We start from the raw sequence: 24728 nt of genomic DNA on the forward strand, positions 1-24728 counted from the left end.
TGTAATATATCTATATACAGTATATATAATATCCTAACTTATTTTCTAAATTAAAACAATTTTTTTAATCTCATATACTGTATAAACATTTGTCGTAACAAGCAAGAAGAAAATAAAATCGGACTTATGATTTTGTAGTTTTTTGTGTTTGTATCGGGATCGGCGAGTACACGTACACAAGTATCGGTATTGTATCGGTTTTGGGGAAAGTGGTATCGGTGCGTCCCTAGATAAGACGCAATAAGATACGTTATGGTATGACAGGACACAGTACGATATGATAGGAAACCGTACGGTACAATACGATAGTCGTAAATACGATAACATACGATATAATGTGATATGTTAAGACGCAATAAGATACAATATAGTATTAAAAGACAGATAAGATACGACACATTATTATACGATAACACAATATACAATAAGAAACGCGATACAAAATGATACGATACAAAATGATACGATACAAGACGATAAGATACGATCTAATGTGATGAGATTCAACACAAAACTAAGAGATACTGATAGATACAACAAGAAGACAGTCATCAACAACAGCAATAACTCTGGAAAAAATAATTGCGCGCTTCTCATTTTCAAACTCCATCAAGGTATTGATAACCTGAAGCCACGCAACAAATTAGGTATTTGTATCTTAAACAGTTTCTGAGAAAAACTGTCCACTTTAACGAGGACGGATGGAGCTCAAACCTATGTCCTCCTACCACTGTGTGGTGGTGAGGGATAATACGATACTAAACAAAACAATAAGATGAGATACCGTAACATAAAATCAGATACGATGCAATAAGACAAGATACGAAACGATACAAGACGTTAAGATACGATCTATTGTGATGAGATACGATACCAAACTAAGAGACACTGACCGATTAAAAGCGATACCATAAGATATAATTAGAATAAGTACAATACGTAACGATAATATACGAACAGATAAGATGCTGTGAGATGAAATAATAAATAATCTGATAACGTCCAGATGTGATTTGATCAAGTGCAGCAAGAACTGATATAAGACGATACGATACGATAAGATATGATAATATACGATGCGACACAATAATACTTGTTTAAATCTGAAATTAGTCAAATAAAGAAATGTGATGTTGCCCTGTGATGGACTGGCGCCCTGTCCAGGGTGTACCCCCACCCAGCGCCCTATGAGAGCCGGAGATTGGCACCGGCGGACCCCCGCCACCCTGATAAACGGGAATAAGCGAATATGAAGATGGATGGGTGGAAGAAATGTGATGTGTAGCATCAGTTAACCCTCGATGTCCCAGTGTAGCTGAATCACTTTATAACGTTATGTCACTCAATGAAAACACTTTCATTTAAAAACAAAAGCCGTTTTAAAGTTTGTTTGGGTTTATTTTGGTTTTAAAGCGAGGGAGCAGCCTCTGCTTTGGTTTCTCTGTGACCTTAAAGTGTCAGAAAGAGTCAAAGGTCACGGCTTCAGGTCTCTTTCACTAATTACTGAGCGCAGCACGCACTACTAACTAAGATCTGAGGCTGCCAGAGAGGATCATGGGAGGTGACATGGGAACACGTGTACGACGCACCAATGGCAGCGCTGAACAAACTCAATAATCCATAAATCAATCAATCATATTATTACTGTAGGGTTTTTAGAATCATGGCAACACTAAAGAAACGTAACCATTAGAATCAAATCTATTAAACTTTCCTCAGTCATTGAACGCTGGATGTTTGCAAATGTTTGTTTTTCCTAAAAAATGTATGAATTACTTTAAATATGAGACCTAATACCTAACCTAATAAAAACAAGTGAAGATGTAACAAAAAGTAGTGAAAATGTTCGTAAATGTAGTGAAACCGACGTATTGTAATGACATTGTGAACTTGTTCACATTAAAGTCCCATCAGTGATGTTTGGTCCAATCAGGAAAGAGAACTCATCCCGTGTCACGCCTGATTGGATCAGAGGCTTTAGTCCATGAACTGAGACACTGAGGACACAACACTGTGTGTGTGTGTCAATTATAAGTGTAATGACGTAATTAATAATTAATTACAATTATGACGTAATTATAATATATATACTGTAAATATATAACTTAAAAAAATCTGTTTCTGTTGTAATCATAATTGAATTGTAAATGAGTTTAGATAATTGTACAATGTTCTCGTAGGAGTTCTTTTTATTATTGTTTTTCTTCCTGTCGTGTAACTCCTCCTACTCTATTAATGCAGCACTAATGACACGTATGTCATCTCATAGAGGTAATGTACGTCACAAACAATAAAATATATAAACCTTGTGTCCTATAACTTGGCCACTGGTACCATTGAACAACATTTCCTTTCAATGCTTGACTTTGACCTTCGCTTAAGGTCATATTTAAGGTCAAGGTCAATATTCTGTTTTTCCTGCATTATTACTTTCAATTGCATTTATAAAAACAACAAACATGTCAACAAATCCAGATACAGGTTGTTATATTTGCCAATTTTCAATTGACAAATTGAATTGAATTTGTCTTGCAAATACAGATCTTGTTCATGACAATAATGTAAAATCTGCCAATTATAATTTAATTTAACACAAAACTTGGGATAAAAAACTAATTAGATAGATAATATTTTACAGTGTATTTTACAGCTGATTTTGGACCTGTTAGCATTAGAGATGCTAACAGAAAGCTAACACATGAGGAAAGTTACGTTTTATTGTCTTATTTATTAAAGGCTCAGTAATTGTGATTAATTGTAATTGAACTTCAGGGGAAACATAATAATCACAATTTAATTCTAAATGATGGTAACTGAATTGTAATTGAACAAGGATAATTAATAATGAATTAGTAATTGGAACTGAAAAATGTAATTGTGTGTGTCACTAAGGCCTGTTGTCTCCTGTTTGTTCCAGTGTTCTGCTCAGTGTGGCCTGGGCCAGCAGATGAGGACGGTCCAGTGTCTGTCCTACACGGGGCAACCGTCCAATGAGTGTCCAGAGACCCTCCGACCCTCCACCATGCAGCAGTGTGACAGCAAGTGTGAGGCCACGCCCATCGCCAACGGAGACGGTAAGATGGTACCAAGCAGCAGCACGTGTTCAATGAGGCTCAAAATGATGAGCTCAGAGCACTTGGGCCACGCACACACACACACACACACACACACACACACACACACACACACACACACACACACACACACACACACACACACACACACACACACACACACACACACACACACACACACACACACACACACACACACACACACACACACACACACACACAGCTGCATTGATCTTCCCACAGAGGAGGGCTCCTCCGTCTCCGTTTACGCTCACACATGATGGATGCTTATTCAGATTCACGGTGAAGGGCATTTGGATGAGGCTGAATGGAAAACGTGAGCAGCGTTTACAGGCTAATGGCTAGCGGCTAATGGGATTAGCCGCGAGCTAATTGTTGCTTCACGGACAGCAGTGAGGCAACGTCTGGTTTCATTTGGCTCTGCTGAGCTCAGAGTGGAGGCCTAATAAGGGAAGACACTCAGATCATGATAAGGCTTCTACAGCTAACGCTCTCAGTGTGTGTGCGTGTGTGTGTGTGATGGCAGCCAGCCCAGTGAGTGAACGAGGCCAGGCTCTGAGCTGTACTCTCTGTTCTCAACAATAGCATTTATTCAGCCTTTAAAGGGAAATAAAACTCACGGTTACTTCACGATTATATTCAGTATCACTGAACAACATTTAACTCAACTCTATGAGTCACATCTACTTTAGAGCTACTCAGCTGCCCCCAAAGAACACAAAGAACCACAACTAAATCATAAAAAATGAGAATAATCCATCCATCCATTTTCTTCCATCTAGCCGTTGCCGGGTCGCGGGGGTTGCCTCCTTAGCAGAGAGGCCCAGATTTCCCTTTCCCTGGCCACTTCTTCCAGCTCCTCCGGGGGATCCCGAGGCATTCTCAGGTCAGCCGAGAGACTCTCCAGTCCAACCCTCACTGGAAACGCGTTCGACTTACTGCCAGCAATGCAGACCGAGCTCTGACTTCGGTCATACAGGGAGCGGACAGACCTTATCAGGGGGTCCGATACCCCATACTCCTGGAGGACCAACCAAGGGAGTCCCCGAGAGACAGTCAAATGCCTTCTCCTGGTCCACAAAACACATGTGGACTGGTTGAGCAAACTCCCATGCACCCTCGAGGACCCTGCTGAGGGTGTAGAGCTGGTCCACAGTTCCACGACCAGGATGAAAACTACATTGCTCCTCCTAGATCTGAGGTTCGACTATTCGGCGGACCCTCCTCTCCAGTACCCCTGAATAGACCTTACCTGGGAGGCTGAGGAGTGTGATCCCCTTCCTAAAAAGGGGGACCGCCACCTCGATCTGCCAATCCAGGGGCACTGCCCCCAGTGTCCATGCAATGCTGCAGCGTTGTGTCAGCCATGGCAGCCCCACAACATCCAGAGCCTTGAGGAACTCTGGATGGATCTCATCCACCTCCGGGGCCCTGCCACCAAGGAACTTTTTAACCACCTCGGCGACCTCAGTCCCAGAGATAGGAGAGTCCACTCCTGGGTCCCCAGGCTCATCGAAAGGCGTGTCAGTGGGATTGTGGAGGTCTTCGAAGTATTCTTTCCACCGATCCACAACGTCTCGTGTCGAGGTCAGCAGCCCACCATCCACACCATCCACAATGTTGACAGTGCACCGCTTCCCCCTCCTGAGATGCTGGATGTGGTCCAGAACCTCTTCAAAGCCGACCGGAAGTCGTTCTCCATGGCCTCTCCAAACTCCTCCCATGTCCGGGTTTTTGCCTCTGCGACCGCCGTGGCTGCACTCGCCCGTTGGTACCTGTCTGCTGCCTCTGGAGTCCCACAGGCGAAAAAGGCCCGATAGGACTCCTTCAGAGCCAACTCACCACCAGGTGGTGATCGGTTGACAGCTCCGCCCCTCTCTTCACCCAAGGGTCAAAGACATGTGGCCGCAAGTCCAACGACACGACAACAAAGTCGATCATCGAACTGCGGCCTAGGGTGTCCTAGTGCCAAGTGCACATACAGTATGGACACCCAAATGCCTGAACATGGTGTTGGTTATGGACAGTCTGTGACGAGCACAGAAGTCCAATAACAAAGCACTGCTCGGGTTCCTCCCAATCACGCCCCTCCAGGTCTCACTGTCGTTCCTCAGAAGGAGCACTCTCCAGTACTCCCTCTAAGGGATCCAAGAAAGGTGGATACTCTGAGCTGCTATTTGGCCCAAAAGCACAAACAACAGTCAGGATCCGTCCCCCCACCCGAAGGTGGAGGGAGGCTACCCTCTTGTCTACCGGTGTAAACTCCAACGTACAGGCACTGAGTCGGGGGGCAACAAGTATTGCCACCCCAGCCCGGCGCCTCTCACCATTGGAAACTCCAAAGTGGAGGAGAGTCCAACCCCTGTCAAGAAGGCTGCTTCCAGAGCCCTTACCGTGTGTCGAGGTGAGACCGACTATATGTAGTCAGAGCTTCTCAACCACAAGCTCGGGCTCCTTCTCTGTCAGAGAGGTGACATTCCACGTCCCTAAAGCCAGCTTCTGTAGCCGGGGATCAGATCGTCAAGGCTTCCGCCTTGGACTACTGCCCGATCCAAAATGAGAATAAAATATACAAAATGACAACAAAAACACATAGAAGCGACTGCAAAAACAACAAACAGAACGATAACCAAATTACAGAAAAAGACACAAAACGATAACAAAAATAAACAAAATGACAGAAAAGTACATTAAATGAAAACAAAATACATACAAAATGAGAAGAAGATATTCAATGCGACAACAAAAACACAAAATGACAAATACAAAAATAAACAATAACTGAAGAAATGGAGACGTGCATCACTTCCAGCTGTGAATGAGTTACCAGTGTGAGGGGTGGGGTCATGTGTTAATGCTCTGATTGGTCATTATTCTAATGCTGACATGGATGTTGATCATGTGACCATCAGATCAGATACAGTCACGTTTGTGTTCTTTTTCCTGTGTCGTAACCAGTGTATTCTCTCTCTCTCTCTCCTCAGAGTGCAAAGACGTGAACAAAGTGGCGTACTGTCCACTCGTGCTGAAGTTCAAGTTCTGCAGCCGAGCGTACTTCAGACAGATGTGCTGCAAGACGTGTCAGGGCCATTGAGGGCGGGGCGTGGCGCCGCCGTGGAAACCACTGAAGCCGGACACGCGGCGTACTACGGCGCGGACGAAGAAAAGACGCTCGCACGGCGTTTCCTGTCACTTCTGTGAAGTGGACAGCAGCGGGGGAGGGGCAGCCGACGAGGATATTTTTATTACAATAATAAGGAATGATTGTCAGCGTTCCCCTTCCATGGATCCCAAAGCGCTGGAGGCTCCGCCCACACGATGCAGAGGGAGCACTGTGTGCTGGAGGCGCCGCACGCAGGACGCAGAGGGAGGGGCGTGCACTGGAGGTGCCGCCCGCAAGACACAGAGGGAGGGGCGTGCGCTGGAGGCGCGGCACACAGAATGCAGAGGGAGAGCTGTGCGCTGGAGGCGCCACCCACAAGACACAGAGGGAGGGGCGTGCGCTGGGGGCTCGGCACACAGAATGCAGAGGGAGAGCTGTGCGCTGGAGGCGCCACCCACAAGACACAGAGGGAGGGGCGTGCGCTGGAAGCTTTGCCCGCGGTACGAGTAGGGAGTGCAGCGTGCTGGTGGCGCTGCCCGCAGGACGAGGAGGAGCGCCGTATGCTGGAGGCACCGCCCACAGGACACAGAGGGAGCGCCGTGTACTGGAGGCGAGGCCCGCAGGACGCAGAGGGAGTGCCGGGTGCTGGAGGCGTTACCCGCAGGAAGCAGGGGGTGGGGTGGGGCGCCTGTGCTCCGCCGTCGAACCGTTGCGGTGCAAACAGACTTTAGTTCTCATTTTTCAGAGGCTGGACTTGGACTCACGGTACTGTATATTTATTGTAGATTGTCGCCTACTGTCGTGTCATGTGACTTATTTCATCAGTGCTGGAACTTAATAACACAAAGTGTAACACAGAGCGTTTCTATTCTGATCTACTACACACCACCACTGAAGGAGTCATTGTGAAGGAGTCTGTTCTATGTTTGCAGATCTATGCTCCACATCCTATCTAGAACCAAGGAAAACAAAAAGCTTTTTTTGTTTTGTTTTTTAAATGTCTTTATCCTTAATTCTATCAAGTGTTGTCCTGGAGAGCTGCTGTCCTGCATGTTCTATGACAGTGTCATTATCAAAGCTGTGGTATGGTGATCAACTGGTGGCTCGTGGCCCACATGAGGACAACAAAATCCAATACACAAATTTATGGAAAATTCACAAAACAAGATAAAAACACAAAAAACTCCAAAAACATGACTATCAGTGTCGTAGAGGATGGTGATAGTGAATGAGACACACACACACACACACACGCTGTAATGGTGCTGGCTTCGTGTACCTGTTTACCATTGTGACCCTGGGACCCAGGGTCCGGTGCTTTCTGCTCTCTGTTTTCACGTGTACGTCTGGATCAGAACCGCACACGTGTGTTTATACCTCACACTGGGACTTTACTTTGTAGGGGAACGTCTCACAGCCATGAGGAGCAGGAGGACGAGCCATGTGAGAGATGGAGGTCAAGGTGTGACGCGTTTAGAACGAGGCGCTCAGAAAAGATGACCAGACAAAATCCCAACGAACAGAATCTCTGAGGATGAAATCATTCCGAACCCAAAAACTCAAGATTTATGTATGAATATAAAATAATGATCGTGGTCAGAGGAGTTTTAAATAAAAACGTACACACCTCCCTTCGTTAGAATACAAGTGTAAAAGTAATTTCAAATATTTCAAACAAAATAAAATAATAAAAAAAAATTTTTTTTTTTTATTATTATTATTATAAATATATAATTAATAAATGAATTTTAAAGCTTTTTCCTATATTCTTTGGTTGGGTTCAAGCATAAATTGTGGGTTAAAGTAAAATTTATGAATTAAAGCAAATTTAAAATGATTAAAATAACAAATAATAATATGTAGATGGAGTTAGGAAAGAAGGAAATGGGTTAGGTGTTAATAATAATAATAATAATAATAATGATATAAACTAGGCGAGACCTGTATTCACAAGGTAAATACGTATTTGTCAATTGAAAATTGACAAATAGAATTGTTCATGTGAAAGACATCTTATTGTGTGTATTTTGTTGTTGTGTAATGTCCCTTTATGTTGTTCTTTTTACTAATTAAATCGAAAGTAATAATGCAGGAAAGAAAGAAGACTGACCTTGACCCTAAATATGATCTTGAGTGAAGGTCAAGGTCACACATTGAAAGGAAATGTTGTTCAATGGTACCAGCACTGGATCTCAAATTGTGGCCAAGTTATAGGGAAAAAAGTAATTTTTGGGGTTTTTTTTTGTGACGTCGTAAACTTTGACCCCTACCAAATCTTGGTTTTAGACACTTGTCGCGACCTTGACCTTGACATTTTGGCTCCAAAAAATGCCCCTATGAGATGACATACGTGTCGTTCCAGGACAAAAGGAGCAGCGGAAGAAAAATAATAAGAACTCCTACGATAATGTACAAATATAAGAAACAAATCAAACCAAAAATATACACAAAAAACACACCATGCGTTGGTATTTTGTCTGTTGGGACTAAATAACGACAGACGCAGTGTTAGTGATGGTGCTCAGACGAACTCGTGAGAAGTGAAGCAGATCAGTTGTTGCTGTGAACTCAGATCTTTGAACGTCACAAAATGCAAAGGAAACGAGAAGCATCGTGTGATGATTATTATGTGGCATATATTTTGTATTCAGTATTAATGTTGCTACACTGTTACGTTTGTCTAATGTAAATTATATGCTAATTTATTGCATCGTGTCACCTGTACGTTTATTTCACTGCATGGGAACTGAAATATAGTCAAAGTGAGAAGAAAGACACCCTTCACCATGTTTTTATAAATAGATTCAATAAAGCTTTGAACAGACTCCGCCCTCTTTTGTTTCACTTTTTATTCATTAGAAAATGTTATTTTTATATCAACAAGATATTTAATATATCATGAAATGTGCATGTTGATATTTCATACTTATCTATTAATGTGTGCATTCATTAGTTTTTCAACTTTTTCAACATTATTGTTAATGCAGTTATTGCTAGGCTAATGCTAATACTAGGTTAGTGCTAATGTTAGGATAATGCTAACATTAGGCTAATGCTATTGCTAAGCTAATGTTAAGTTAATGCTAGGTTAGTGCTAATGCTAGGCTAATGCCAATACTAAGCTAATGCTAGGTTATTGCTAATGCAAGGTAAATGCTAGGCCTATGTCAATGCTAGGCTTATGCTAACGTTAGGCAAACACTATTTCTAACGTTAGATTAATGCTAACGCTAGACTAATGCTAACACTAGACCAATGTTAATGCTAGGTTAGTGCTAACATTAAGCTAACACCAGGCTAATGCTAACGGTAGGCTAATGTTAACGCTAGGTTAAAGCTAACACTAGGCTAATACGATTGCTGGGTAATTGTTAACGCTAAGCTAATGTTAATGCAAATTATAGGTTAATGGTAACATTAGGCTATTCCTAAGCTAATGTTAATGCTAGGCTAATGCTAATATTAGGCTAATGCAATTGCTAAGCTAATGCTATTGCTGGGCTAATGCTAACGCTAGGTTAATGCTAACATTAGGCGGACAGAAAAAGTGGTAAAAAGGGTTCAAAGTGTCAACATTGAAACAATTACTTTAAACTGGCAAAAATAATCATGAAATATAGTGAAAAGAGGTTAAAATAATGAGTCAGCATATGTGAAATTTGGTCTAATTTGCAACTTTTAACCAATTTCTGTGGTTTTTAAAATTCCATTTCACCACCTTTTCCACCATTTTATAGGTTCAGTGTGTTTTGGTTCTTGTTTTATGTGTTTTTGGAGTTGTTTGTGCATTTCTGTTGTTGTTTTATGTGTTTTAGTATTGTCATTTAGTGTAATTTATTGTTCTTTTGTGTGTTTTTCTGTCATTATGTGTATTTTTTATCATTACTCAGTGTGTTTTGGTTGTTTTATGTGTTTTTGGTCACTTTGAACTTTGGTCACTATTAGTGATTAAAACAATGATTTCCATCTTTAAGATGACTATAATAATAATAATAAATGTTCCTGGATAACAGTGGATATTATTCAGATGAATAAATAAATGTGGTTATCACAGATTCATAGAACAATAGACCATCATTTTACTGACTTTATGGATGGACCCCAAAAATCTCTCCTTTATTCCCCCTTATAGATGGTCCTGTCTCCACATGACTGTTCTTCAATGTTCATGTTCAGCTACAGTGGGGGTCCCCGCTCTCTGGGACCTTTATTTTGGGGGTCACGGGTCTTTAAAGGTTGAGAACCACTGGTTTAATCTTCTACGTGTGAGGAGTGAAGCTAACGTGTTTGGGTTTGTGCAGATTTGTGCTGAGTGATGAGAAGCTTCCAGACTAAACAAACGTTGAGCAGCTCATGCTTCGTGTCAGAGCTGAACATGTGCTGCGTCGTCACGGCGATGACACATGGCAGCTACGAGCTAGCGGCTATGACGTGTTTGTGTGTGAGGATTAGCACACACTAGCTAGATCAAAGGCGCTGTGGTAGGACAAAGTGCACGCCACCTTCCACAGGCTCTGACAGGCAAGAATGGGGGCGTGGCCTGCAAAGGTCACGACCCTAGCACCTGCTATCTCATCGTTTCCCACAGATGAAGCCTGAGCCGAGCTGTCACCACCTGATCCTTCAAACATGTTCATCAAATCAGCTGCTGCTCTGCACTTCCTTATCAGCTGCTCAGTGTGTGTGTTAGCCCCACCCACGATGCTCTGAGTGTGTTAGCCCCACCCACTATGCTCTGAGTGACGGACAGGAAACGTACGGCCTGATGTGGACTCCACGTCACGGACAGGTCGTGTTTCTACAAATGTCAACGTGGTTTTCTTTCCTCTGTGATTTCAGCGGATCAGAGTCAAAAAGAGTCGAGTCTTTGAAGTGAATCATGACTCATGGATCCTCTGAGAGGAGCTGATCACACTAAAGATGAGAAGTCAGAATAAAAATGACTCGCTTCAAGGATTCAGAAGAATCGATTCACTCAGAAACTAAATCAACCACCAGGACTCAGACCATCTGGGTAAAATTTAAATAATAATAGTAAAAAAACAATAATAATGATACTGATATTAAAATTAATTATCCTAATGATAATACTAATATTAAAAAAAACAATATTGACAATACTAATACAATTATGATGCTAATATAAAAAAATAAAACAATTATGATGCTAATATTAAAAATAAAAAACAATGATACTAACATAAAAAAATAATAAACAATAATCATGATAATACTAATATAAAAAATAAAAATAATAATGATCCTAATAATAAATAAAAAAAACTATATTAATGACAATACTAAAAAATATTTAAAAAAACAATAATGATACTAATATAATATTAAAAATAAAAACAACTTATTATAATGATTAATAACAATAATATTAAAATATATATATATATTTTTTTTTAAAGAACCAAATCAATTGAATAAATGACTCACATTGATCCCTAAAAATGAATCAAATCCAAACGTTCATCTTTTAATTTCTGACACGTTTAGCTTTTGTTTTTTGCACAAAGTCGTTTGAACAGCGGTAAAAACTGTGCATGACACACAACTACACACTCACACACAAAAACACACAATCACCCCAGAAACACACAAAACAACAATAAAAACACGTAATGAGAGAAAAATAAACAAAATGACAACAAAAACACAAAACAACAGAGAGAATACACAAAAACAAGAACCAAATGAAGACAAAATGACTCCAAGAAAACAGCAACAACACAAACCCCCACAAAAATACACAAAACGACATAAAACAACTAAAGAACACACATTTACACAAAACAACATAAAAAACTAAAGAACACACATTTACACAAAACAACATAAAAAACTAAAGAACACACATTTACACAAAACAACATAAAAAACTAAAGAACACACATTTACACAAAACAACATAAAAAACTAAAGAACACACACTTACACAAAAATAAACTAAATAAGAACAAATACACAACATGACTAAAAAAACATGCAACCTTTTTGTAGTTTCTAGTGTTAATGCTCTGATTGGTCATTATCCTAATGCTGACATGAATGTTGATCATGTGACCTTCAGATCAAATACAGTCACATGTAATGTGGCCCCGCCCCCTGTGATTAATGTTGTCTCTCCAACAGTGAGCCTTTGTGGGATTAATAACGTATGACGTTTACACGTGAATGTATAGGACTGTGGTGAAGGTGGGCGGGGCCACATGTTGGACAGGTGGGCGGGGCCACAGGCGGGTCACCTTCAGGCTGCACTCCATCATCAGCAGCTACAGTAAGTGAATTAGACGCTAAGGAATCAATGGCCAATCACTTAGTCTGATGGAGTGCAGCCAAAAGATGCTGCATTGTGGGTAATCTGTGTGTGTGTGTGTACAAACTTCTAGACCATTAGTGTGTCCATCAGTGAATGAATGATGTTCTGAGCTCTAATAGAGGATGAGCTAATGAGAACAAACGATGATGGCATTCAGAGGAACGTTATTGATCTAATGCTGATGCTCACGTGTCCTTCACACACATGGACAACTGTTGCTATCACAGCAGGAACACACACACACACACACACACGCACGCACGCACGCACACACGCACACACACACAATCCTCCATTACTAAACAAAGATCATTAATAATGTGTTTTTGTTGTCTTTGTGTATATTTTTACTGATATTTGTGTTTCTGAAATCTTTTTGTGTTATTGTTTATGTTGTCGCTTTGTGTGTTTTTTTTAGTAATTTTGTTTTTTAGTTGTCATGTGCTTTTTTCAGTCTTTGTGTATTTTTGTTGTCCTTTGTATTTCTGAAGTCTTTTTGTGTCATTTTGTTATTTATTATATTTTTTGTATTCATTTATTGTATTTTTGGAGTCATTTTGTGTTTATGTTGTTGTTATGTGCTTTTGTAATATTAATTTTGAAATTATGTTGTGGTTATGTACTTTCTTCAGACATTTAGTGTATTATTGCTGTTGATTTGTGTTATTTAATCTGTTGTTTTTCTGTATTTTAATGTCATTTATTGTGGTTGTGTTGTCGTTTAGTACATATTTGTTGCTGATTTGTGTTTCTGAAATCTTTTTCTGTATCTTTGTTGATGTTTTTTGTATTTTATTGAAGTCATTCTGTATATATAATTGGGGGCCGTACAAAAATAGGCCAAGGGCAGCACAAAGCCCCCAAACCACCAGTTGCCAATGTCTGATCCAGCCCTAGTTAAAACTATGAACGAAGAAATAAAATGATCAAATTAATTACTGGGAAAAGATGTAAATTCAATGAACTAAAAGTTTAATCAATCAGTTTTAATCCACTATAAATAATAGAAAAATGAAGTTCAAAGACTCAGTTTGTGTCGCACAGATTTAGTCCATCTAAAGAAAGGAAAAAGGAAAAAGATTGGATACTTTTATTTTGAAGGGGATTTAAAATTAATGTTCTAAAATGGAACAAAAAAGTTATTTAAACTCAGGCTCCAATATGACATCACATACATGTTTTAGGACAAAGTCACACATTTAATCACTATTTTTCTATTGATATCGGTCGAAATTCAGCAAAAAACAAGTATTAGAAAACATCGGCCTGTATTTAAAGTCTCTGACATAAACACTGATAAATAATGAGTTTTTATTGTATTTATTTAAGTTTTTTTTTTTTTTCGCGATCTTCTAAATGAATTTTTTATAGATTTTATTAAAATAATTTCAATTGTTCTCGTTCCTTCTATTGTTGACTATTGTTTACAGTTTGACTAAAAACCTTTTCTAACATTTCACACCATAAAATAAGTCATAAAAGAACCAGAATGTGTGATTCCCGCTGATATCGTATCGTATCGATCAACGACCAAGGCTGCAGTATCGTATCGTATCGGTACAGCCCTAGAATCAGACCTAAAGTGTAGTAACCTCAGGACTCACGCTCACTATTAAATATTAGACTTTTTATTTTGGACCTTCTGAGCATCCAATAATAATATAATAATAATAATGTGATAAAATAATAATAATGTAATAATAATATAATAATAATGTAATAATAATAATATACTGTAATAATAATGTAATAATATAATAATAATGTAATAATAAATAAAAATGTCAGAAACTGTTTAATAAATGCAGTTTATTTTCCAAAGAAAAGCCTTAAAGTGAGAAATGTTTGAATGGATTAACCAATGAGAGAGCAGCTTGTTAGGTCATGTGACTGGGTGCCTTCACCTCTTGGCCTTCTTCTCCCTCAGGATCTTCTTGCTCTCCTCTCTGCGGCGTTTGTTGACTGGGTTACGGGGGTCGTAGATCTCAAACGTGTCCTCGTCCGGTACGGTGGCGTCTTTCACTTTACGGCTCTGCTCCTCGTCAAACTGCAGCACGTGAGACAACCTGAAGACACGAAGAACTGATGAGTCACTACGAGACACAACCTGGGGGACAGGAACGAAGCTAAGGCTCAGAGTCTGGGCATCTCTGCTGAGGATTCTGTCCCCACGTCCCAGAGCAGAACCAACACAGCACTGTTGGCTCCCGACGTAATTTTCTACCCTATGTAGTGTAGCCCCCCCTACGCTCCGTTTCCACTAACGTGGGGGGATTTTCTGTATTTTTTTTCTTTTTTAATCGTTACCGTGGTAATAACTGTCACACACTTTGACACTAAGGACTTCCAGGTGTGCACAAGTTGTTTTAACACTATTTTTAATCTGAAGAACCCAGAAACACAAACATCAACCGCACCGTGTATTTAATACAGGCGATCTGCTCGGATGTTCCCGTCTTTACCTGAGGACCCCTGCAGCCACTTAGCTGCCCCTGATGCTGCCTGTCTACATGTTCTGCGTAATCACTGTCCAACATAAACAGTTCTTCAACCAGACGTAGCATCACATGAAGCTGCTCGTCATGTTTATAACACAACAGATCATTCTACATGTGTGCCGTATGTAAATACCGTCTGATTGAAACGTGTCCGAGAGACATCGGCTTCATTCTGGTCGAGCCTTCATTTTGGCTTGAATAAAGCTCTACTGTGTGCAACCTCTGTGTGTGTGTGTGTGTGTGTGTGTGTGTGTACAGCTCATCCAGGTTGTCATGTCTATACACTGATGACTAGTGCCTGTGTTGACTAGTGCGACAGCCTCAGCGACATCAGCAGTGAGTCGTTCTGCTCTGTAACGTGACGTGGAAACATGGCCAAACTAAACCAGACCACAGGAGCTTTTCCTCTGTTTGGGAGCAAAGCAGGAGGAGGAGGCGGAGCTTGGAGCGTGCAGACCCAGACCCAGACACAGATGGAATAGTTTACCTCTTCTGAACCAGACTTGACTTCCAGCGTCTGACCTGTCGTAACCCACTTTATTCTGTTCACCGCTCATTTCTATAGACGCTGCCGCTTCTATAGCAGCACACACACACACACGCACACGCACGCATGCACGCACGCACGCACACACTGGAAAGACGGCACAGGATCCTCCAGACTAATAGCAACTACAGATTTTGTTATTTTAACTTTTTCTTTTTCTCTCTCTGTTGCACGCACACGCACACGCAAGCAAGCACACGCACGCACTGTTAACAGTCAAACACATGGTATTCATTTCAGAGCTTCACTCTCCGTTGTAGGGCTTTGAGATGTTAGGTGAAAAACAGAAGAAGAGGAAAACAAAGCGTCAGGGCTGATTTCCTGATGGCCAGTCTGCGCACATGCACACACACACACGCATGCACACACACACACACACACACACGCACGCACGCAAGATGTGTCTACGGTTTGGTTATTGTTTTCCAACACGAACGTTGTTCTGTCTCATTTTAAAGGATCAACCATGATGTAACAGTTAGCGTACCAACAACAGAAGCTAACGGATGCTAATGCTACCATCACTAATATTATCACTAACAACTAGGGCTGGGCGATATGGCCTTTTATAAATACCGCGATATTTTTAGGCCATGTCACGATACACGATATATATCTCGATATTTTGCATTACCCTTGAATTAACACTTTGATGCACAAAATCACACCAGTATGATGATTCTATATGTCTACATTAAAACATTCTTGATCATACTGCATTAATATATGCCAATTTTAAACTTTCATGCAAAAAAGGGGATATCACAACTAAGTCAAAGTTGACATAACTGTATTTATTAAACAGTGAGTGGCTCAAACATAAAATTGTCAACAGAAAGTGCACGTTCTGTGCAAAATTGTCACAGAGACATTTCAAAACAAGACATTAGTGCAGGATGCAACTCACATGGCATTTCAAAACACAAAATTAAAGTGCACTTTTTGTACATAATGCCACTACAATATTTTAAAACAAATAGTGCCCTTTTGTGCATGTTGTCATTAAGATGACATTTCAAAACAACACTAAATTTAAGTGCACCTTTTGTGCATAATGCCACTAAGATATTTAAAAAAAAAAAAAAAAAAAAGTCCGCGACTTTAACGGTATGGTCATTTTCAACACCGCACAGACTACAAGCTGCGATATATCGAGTATATTCGATATATTGCCCAGCCCTACTAACAACTTCCAGTAAAATCTGATGCAGTAGCAAAAGCTGCCATTAGCTCCACCTCACAGGGAAAAAACAAAGAAGAAAGAACCAAAAGCTTCATTAAATCCACCAACTCTCTCTGTTCCTGGTTTTGTTTCGTGCTGTGGTCGGTTCTTCTTCCTACCCACAATGCAGTGCGGCGTGTCCTCTACATCACGATTGGTTTAGCTTCAGTGTTTGCTCAGAACCGCACAGCGTTTGTGTTCAGACTACAAAGCTATCGCTTAGCAACTTTTATTACACAAACACGTGTTTGACCTGTGGGTCACATGATTAACATTCATTATCAGTTTTTAAAATGAAGACCAAGAGTTTGTGTGTGTTGATTTTTTTGGTATGTTTGTTATTATTTTATGTATTATTGGAGTCCTTTTGTGTATATTGGTTTATTTTCTGCAATTTTGTATAAATGTATGTTTTTTTTTAGCTTTTTGTTGTTATTTTGTGTACAGTAGTCCCTCGTTTATCACACGGGTTACATTCTAAAAATAACCCGCAATAGGCAAAATCCGTGAGGTAGTCTGCTTTGTTTTTTACAGTTATTATACATGTTTTTAGGCTGTAAAATCCTTCACCACACACTTTATACACTTTTCTCAGACAGGAATGAACATTTCTCTCTTGTTCAAACTCTCAAAGTTCAAACCTTTGTAGATTTTAAAACATAAACCTGTTTTCAGACATACAGCACTTCAGAGTCACTGCTAGTGATCAGACATTGATGCCGAAGCTCTCTGTAGCACTGAGCTAGCATAGCATTAGCCGCTAATCACACCGGCTTTTTTCACTGGTGGTTTATGTTTATGAGAGAACTCTTCAGCAGGTAGTGAAACTCACAGAGTTGGACTTGTTGCTGGTGGGTGAACGCAGTATTAGCCAATCAGGACGCAGAACACAATGCGCATTCATACGCTGTAAAAACATGGATCCAAAATTTCACTGTTAAAAAAAATCTGCGAAACACCGAGGCCGTGATATAGCGAGGGACTACTGTATACTGTATATCTGTTGTTCTGTGGTGTATTTTTCCGTCGTTTTGTGTATTTCTGTGGGTTATTAGTGATTTTTGGAGTTATTTTGTGTATATTTCATGTTATTTTGTTTATTTGCTGTCATTCTGTGTGGTCTTTTTTGTCGTTCTGTGTATATTTGGAGTGATTTTCATTATTTATGGAGTGATTTTGTGTATTTCTGTTATCTTTTTCTGTATTTTTTCTGTAATTTTGTGTATTTCTATTGATTCTTTGTGTTTTAGGGAGTCATTTTGTGTATATTTGTTCTAATTTTGTTGTCTTTTTTCAAAAATGTTGTGTATTTCTGTGGGGTTTTTTGTTGTGAATTTGAGTCTTTTATGTACAATTGTTCTTATTTTGTTTATTTTCAGTCATTTTATGTATTGGTTATGTATTATTATATATTCACTCACCATCCTTTGTCGTCATCCTCTGCCAGCTCCTCCACGTTCTCCTCCTGCTCTGGACCTTCTGTGATTGCTGAAGAAAGCTTGGACTTGAAGTTGTTGAGCAGAGCCAGAGTCTGTGGTAGAGATGTTGAACGTTAACGACTGCTGATGACACAGCAGTGCTGAGCTCAGCGTTCTCACCTGTTCTTCTCTAGTGGAGCCTTTCTTCAGCTTCTTCTTCCTCATCTCGTCGTACTTCTTCCTCCCCTCCAGGTACTCGGCCATGGCTTCACTGCTGGGCTTCTTATTATCTGTGGAAAAAACACTTATTATTAACAATTATTAATATTAATGACAGATAATATACAACTCAGCAAGTCACTGATACACGTCAACATTTAACTCCTCAAAGTCCCACAAACGTCTTTAAACTAAAGTGTGAACTTTATTTAAATAAGAAAGAAAAATAAAAATAAGGAAAAGAAAATGTATGTGAACAAAAAAAATCTAATTAAATTAAGGATTCTAAATAAATAAACAAATAACAAAACATATTTTATCTAAATATAAGCACCTTGTCAGACACCCAAGGACACTTTACCTTAAGACAAATATTTGTTTTTTGATTGTATTTTTATGAGTTTTTTGTATATTTTTTGGACTAATTATGTGTATTTTCATTGTTGTTTTGGAGTCATTTTGTAAATTTTTCTTCAAATTTGTGTGTTTTTGTTGCATTCCTTTATATCCTTTATATATGCATCTTTATATTAACATTATGTGTGTTCTTGGAGTAATTAAGTGTATTTTTGTGTTTATGGAGTCATTTTGTTGTATAAAAAGAACCAAAAACTACAGAAAAAAAAAAAAAAATCATACAAATATTGTGGATTTATTCGTACAAAAGGTAAAAGTTTTGGGATAAAAACAATTATCTTAAAATCAAACACTAAATAAAGGCAAATCTTTTTTGGGTAAGAAAAGTTAAAAAAATTACATTTTGTTCAATAATGAAGTAAACTTCTCATGCTTTTTACAAAGTTACTACATAGTACAGGAACATTCTGAGGTCACATGGTGTCCATGCGCTGGGGAGGATTTTCAGAGTAAAAGCTGGTATTTCATGTTAACGTTAACGACGTGCTGACTTGTATTGAGTGACCGTGGCTCTGCTCCAGCGCCCTATGACCTTGACCAGCTGCTACTGAAGCAGATTGATGGATGTTCATGAACACAAGAGCCTAATGTGACTAATAGGATTTGACTGAAGCTCTGGAGTCGATGCTGTGATTGAAATCCTCTTCCAGGAAAAACCTGCGGTGAGCTCTCGTAAACACAGGGTTTGTGTTACCGTTACCGCCTCCTGACACACGAGCAGGTAAAAAACCATCAGGTCATGGTCCCGGGGGAGAGATAAAGGCACACGCTACAGATGCAGTGTTTTACCCGACGCACAGATGACCTACAGTACATGATGTAAGGGAGGTCTACAGGCCACGCTGTGACCCACCTCACCCTCACAACTGAACTGTTTCACCTCAAACAGACCATCATCTGCTCCCAGTTATGATCCACTTCTACAAACTGGTTTTCCTCCAAACTTTCCTCTGAGAACTGGATATGACTCTCTACTGTATGTGGAGAACCACAGCAAAGACCAACCAAAGTTCTTCAAAAAGACTTGAATGAGCTCAGTACAGTCATTTCCCATGTATAAGTCGCTCCACAGTATAAAAACTATTTTTGAATTTAAAACAAACTGGTCTTACAGAGCTACAAGGACAACAAAAGGACAAAACAACAACAAAAAAATACGCAAAAAATACACACAATCTCCACGAACCAACAAAAAAGCACAGAAAATGAATTTTAAAACACACAAAAGGATGACAAAACACACAAAGCCACAACAAAAACACACAAAATGACAAAGAAAATACACAAAACGACTCCAAAAACACACAGTGACAAAAGTACAAAACAATGACAAAAATATGGAAAAACGACAGCAAAAGTACACAGAGCGACTCCAAAAAAAAACAAAAACAAAAAAATACAACAAAAATAGGCAAAGACTAGAAAGTGTGAAGAGTTTTAAAGTTTTTCCACTGGCTCCCAGTCAGCCTCAGAGGAGACTGTAAAGTAGTGCTGCTGGTAATAAATGTGGTGGTGAATCCATCAGTGAGCTGTTAGTCAGGTCTGAACCCATCTATGGACACAGGTCAGATAGTGGAGCCCAGAGTTCACAGCAAACATTTTAGTTGTTATGCTGCAAAGAAGTGGAACAAAGTGCATCAGAGCTGAAATCAGCATCACATTAAACATTTCAAAATGATTTTCTTAACCGTGTATGACAGAGGGAGATCTATTTTCATTTTAATGATCTTATTGATTTTTAAAGTGTTGAATGTTTTCTGTTGCACCTTTTGATCATGTAAAGCACATTGAATAACCGTATGTATGAAATGCACTATATAAATACTGTATATTTGCTTTGCCTTCCAATAACACACAAAAGGACAAAAAAACACAAAACTGATGTGTAAATAGACCTGGGTAGATGTGTAACGGTAAAATGTGAGGCTCTAAAATCTATAATCTATAATCAATCTGAGGTGCCTGTGACGGAGACCCAGCAGCAGCTACAACGAGGCCGTAGAGCTGTGACTAGAACTCAGAGTCTGTTGGTGGAAAAGAAAAGCTCCAGTAGTGACTCAGTGAAGTCATGGAGGGTCTGTCATTTTCCAAAACAAACCAATGTGATGTGAGACCAACACATGAACACATGATGATGTCACAGAAACCAAACAAACAAGTCCACCTCACACAGTGGAACCACTGCTCATACACACTCCACTACTCACAGTAAGAGATATCAATGGTTGTGTGTGTGTGTGTGTTCACAGCGGGGCCACAAACATGTTATTGAATTTGATCTGAGGGTCACATGACCAACATTAATGTCAGCATTAGAATCTGAGCATTAACACAGGGAACATAAAAGGGTGTGTTGTTGTTTTGTATATTTATCTCAAATTTTGTGTTTTAGTCATGATTGTGTGTGTTTTTGGTGCCGTTTCATATGTTTTTCAGTTATTGTTGGTATATCTGTAGTCGCTTTGTGTATTTTTGCTGTTGTTTTGAGTATTTTTCCATCATTTTGTGAGTTTTTGGGGCCATTTCTTGGATTTTTGTTGTTTTGTGTTATTTAGGAGTCATTTAGTCAATTTATTTCTAATTCTGTGTTTTTGTTGTTATTTTGTGTGTTTTTGGAGTCATTTTTTGGTATTTTTGTTGCCCTCATGCATATTTTTGTTGATGTGTGTTTTAGTTTTGCGTGATTCAGGAGTTTTTTTCCTATATTTATATGTGTTTTTTGAGTCATTTCTTGGATTTTGATGCTTTGTGTTGTTTCGTAAATGTATCTCTGTGTGTGTTTTTGTTTGCTTTTGGTGCTGTTTCGTATGTTTTTTTGCCACACAAATCCGTGTCATAACATAGGCCGCACTCTATTGGCTGATGAGGGTGCCCTTCAAACGACTCGGCCAATCAGCACAGGCAGGTAGGAGGGCTGCTAAACTCAAGTTAGGTTTAACAGAGATTTCCATGTTTCAACTGATGAGTTTCCATCTCTACATGAAGTCTCCTCCTCACTGCTCCACGTCTGCATATCAGTCACTTTTTACTGTAACAGACTGATACACCACTTCATCTGTTCTTCTTACTGTAAATGATCACGAAGTGATCACGACGAGTCGGACTCTGAGTCAGAATACAGACGCAGACGCTTCTAAACAAACTAAACGCTGTGTGATTTGGCAACTTTATGCTGTTTATTGTTTCCATCTTTTATAAACTGGCTGATTTTATCCAGGCTGCTGCAGCTCTCTCTCTCTGACATCATTTCTCTGTGTCGTTGCTATGACGAGTGTTCACGACTAAATGACTGATCAGAATGATTCAATGTAAACGGTTTCATTAATCAACATGGTCTAATGTGATGGAGCTCAATTTTTTGGCGACATGAAGCTTGAAAACTGGAAAAATCCACAGCCGCGTCATTAGCTGTGCAAAATCTAACTCGCGCAATAAAAAGTGGTCATGGAAACACCTGAATTTCAAAAAAATACTAAAATATTGCAAAAAACTTTTTACGCTTCCATGAGGAGGTTTTTCAGAAGTTGTAATTTAAATGTGTCAAAGCCAGGCGCCATGGAAACACTGTGTACACAATTACACGTGACAGGATGTAACGTACCTGGTCACATGACCACTCACATGACCACTTCTCTCTGAGTAAACATGACGCGGTACATGTGGACAGAAGAGGAGATCCAGACATTTGTTATCATTAGACCTAATAATGATTAGTGTCACATTAGACGTGAAACAACAAAGGAATACAGAGTGTTCTAAGGAGGTTTGGAGCGTCCATCTTTCTGCAGAGAAGTATCACGGGATGAGATTTTACCAGAGTTACCAAGCTCCTCCCCCAAAACAACTTTCAATGGAAACACGTTCAAAGCACAATTACTGTATATTTTGTCGATATTTAGAAATATTGCTTTTATTTTAAAAATCTGTAATGGAAACACAGCTAGTGTTTAAGTAACAGCTTATAGTCTGGAAATGACGGTGTTTTGGGTTATTGAATAGAAAACGCATCCTTTAACTGCTCGTATTGTAAGGTGTGGAAACTAAACGTCTGACTGCTGTTTGTGCATGTTTCAGTCGTTTCTTCATGTTCTGCCTTTTGGTGTATCTGCAAACATCAGGATTACTTCATATTTAGTTACCTGTCCAACTGTTCCCACGTTCTCATCAATCGTGTGTGTGTGTAGGTGGAGGTGTGCGGTGCGGTAATTATGTATTTTTGTTGTTGTTTTGTGGTGTTATGTTTGTTAATTTGTCTCCAATTTAGTGTCTTTTTGGGATCATTTTGTATATTCCTGTTGCTGTTCTGCATATTTTTGTCGACGTGTGGTTTTGTTGTTGTTTTGTGTTATTTTTGAGTCATTTAGTAAATTCCGCTCTAATTTTGTGTTTTCGTTGTTGTTTTGAGTGTTTTTTTGGAGTCATTTTATTAAATTTCTCTCCAATATTGTGTGATTTTTGCATGTTTTTGGGATCATTTTGTATATTCCTGTTGCAGTTCTGCATATTTTTGTTGACGTGTGTTTTTGGATGTAATTATGTGTATTTTTTGTAAATTTCTCTCATTTTGGGTGTTTTTGTTCTTGTTTTGTGTGTTTCTGGAGTCATTTTCTATACATTTTGTATGTTTCCTTAGGGGGCGTAGAAAATGAGATGAATGGGCCACATGTGGCGTATAGTGGTATAAACACCTTAGGAAACACGATAGTTACAATTAAAATCAAGCAGTTTGAAAATGAACAACTGTGGGTTATTTAATAGAAAATGCATGGTTGAACTTCTCTCATGCTCGTATTGTAAGGTGTGGAAACTAAACGTCTGACTGCCTGTTTGTGCATGTTTCAGTCGTTTCTTCATGTTCTGCCTTTTGGTGTATCTGCAAACCTTCAGGATTACTTCATATTTAGTTACCTGTCCAACTGTTCCCACGTTCTCATCAATCGCTGTGTGTGTGTGTGTTGGTGGAGGACCTGCTGGATGCTGACGGATGACGCCCTGAAGGCCACCCTCAGCTTTCTCCAGCTGTCCCCACTAACTACCATCTTCTAGGTTTTCTGACTACATTCCACGCCTCTCCTGTCACCGGGCCTTTTCCAGGGCTACAAATCAAGCCTCCATTGTTGTAGCAACGCTACAATGTTGTGGGGATTAAAGGCTCCTCTTTTCTGCTGAACAATCAGCAGACATGGCGCCAACGCTCATCATCAATCAGAAACGTGTTTGAAACGTCCTGTAAAAATACCTGAGAGCTCCAGATCAATCACAGACAGATCCGGACTTGCTCCGGATTCATGGAAGTGATTAATATTCATCCTCCACACCAGCAGGAGGCAGTACACTTGTTAATTACCACAATAAATCAACCGATCACAACACTGGGGATGGATTTCTCACTCAACAACTATAAACTAGGGCTGTCCCGATACAACCTTCTTTTTAATTACATTTTTTTTTTACATTCGATACAATATCGATATTACACAGAAGAGTTGTTTGATTTACGTGACACAGCTTTATTTCACTCACATTTGTGCATCTCCGCCGTGCACCTGTGAATACGGACTATAAGCAACAGCAGGTTTTGCAATGCCACAGTCAGCAAATACGTGTTTGCTCCTAATGCTAATGCTAATGAAGGCTTCACGTAGTTGCAGTGTGGTCTGCCTCCACAGCTTCATCTCCAACTCTCTGTAGTTACTTCACAGCAGACGGAGTCTGACGTAGGACTTTGGCAAAATAAACGTTGCAGCTGTTGAATTAAACCAATCACTAAAAACGCTAATAATCGATCTGCTCCGATCACACACGCTCCCTCACTCCGCACATGGTCGAGCAGTTAAAGGGCCACGCACACACACACACTGACAACAAATGTTATGTTAAT

At 39.7% G+C, this 24728-nt stretch overlaps 2 protein-coding genes across 4 annotated transcripts in view; one reads left to right on the top strand and one right to left on the bottom strand.

Moving 5' to 3' along the window:
• Positions 1 to 8294, top strand: part of adamts6 (ADAM metallopeptidase with thrombospondin type 1 motif, 6) — a 76953-nt gene extending 68659 nt beyond the window's left edge. For all 3 annotated transcript variants that reach the window (XM_028463309.1, XM_028463310.1, XM_028463311.1), the window contains 2 exons: positions 2918 to 3074; positions 6080 to 8294. In XM_028463309.1, coding sequence (XP_028319110.1) covers positions 2918 to 3074; positions 6080 to 6189 — 267 coding nt within the window. In that variant the 3' untranslated portion in view covers positions 6190 to 8294. The remainder of the gene's footprint in view (positions 1 to 2917; positions 3075 to 6079) is intronic.
• Positions 8295 to 14317: 6023 nt separating this feature from the next.
• Positions 14318 to 24728, bottom strand: part of cwc27 (CWC27 spliceosome associated cyclophilin) — a 34337-nt gene continuing 23926 nt past the window's right edge. Inside the window, exons 12-14 of the mRNA XM_028463328.1 lie at positions 18392 to 18501; positions 18215 to 18324; positions 14318 to 14592 (exon numbers count right to left, since the gene is read on the bottom strand). Coding sequence (XP_028319129.1) covers positions 14427 to 14592; positions 18215 to 18324; positions 18392 to 18501 — 386 coding nt within the window. The 3' untranslated portion in view covers positions 14318 to 14426. The remainder of the gene's footprint in view (positions 14593 to 18214; positions 18325 to 18391; positions 18502 to 24728) is intronic.

Source organism: Gouania willdenowi, chromosome 12, assembly GCF_900634775.1.
Source record: "Gouania willdenowi chromosome 12, fGouWil2.1, whole genome shotgun sequence".
Classification (NCBI taxonomy): Eukaryota; Metazoa; Chordata; class Actinopteri; order Blenniiformes; family Gobiesocidae; genus Gouania; species Gouania willdenowi.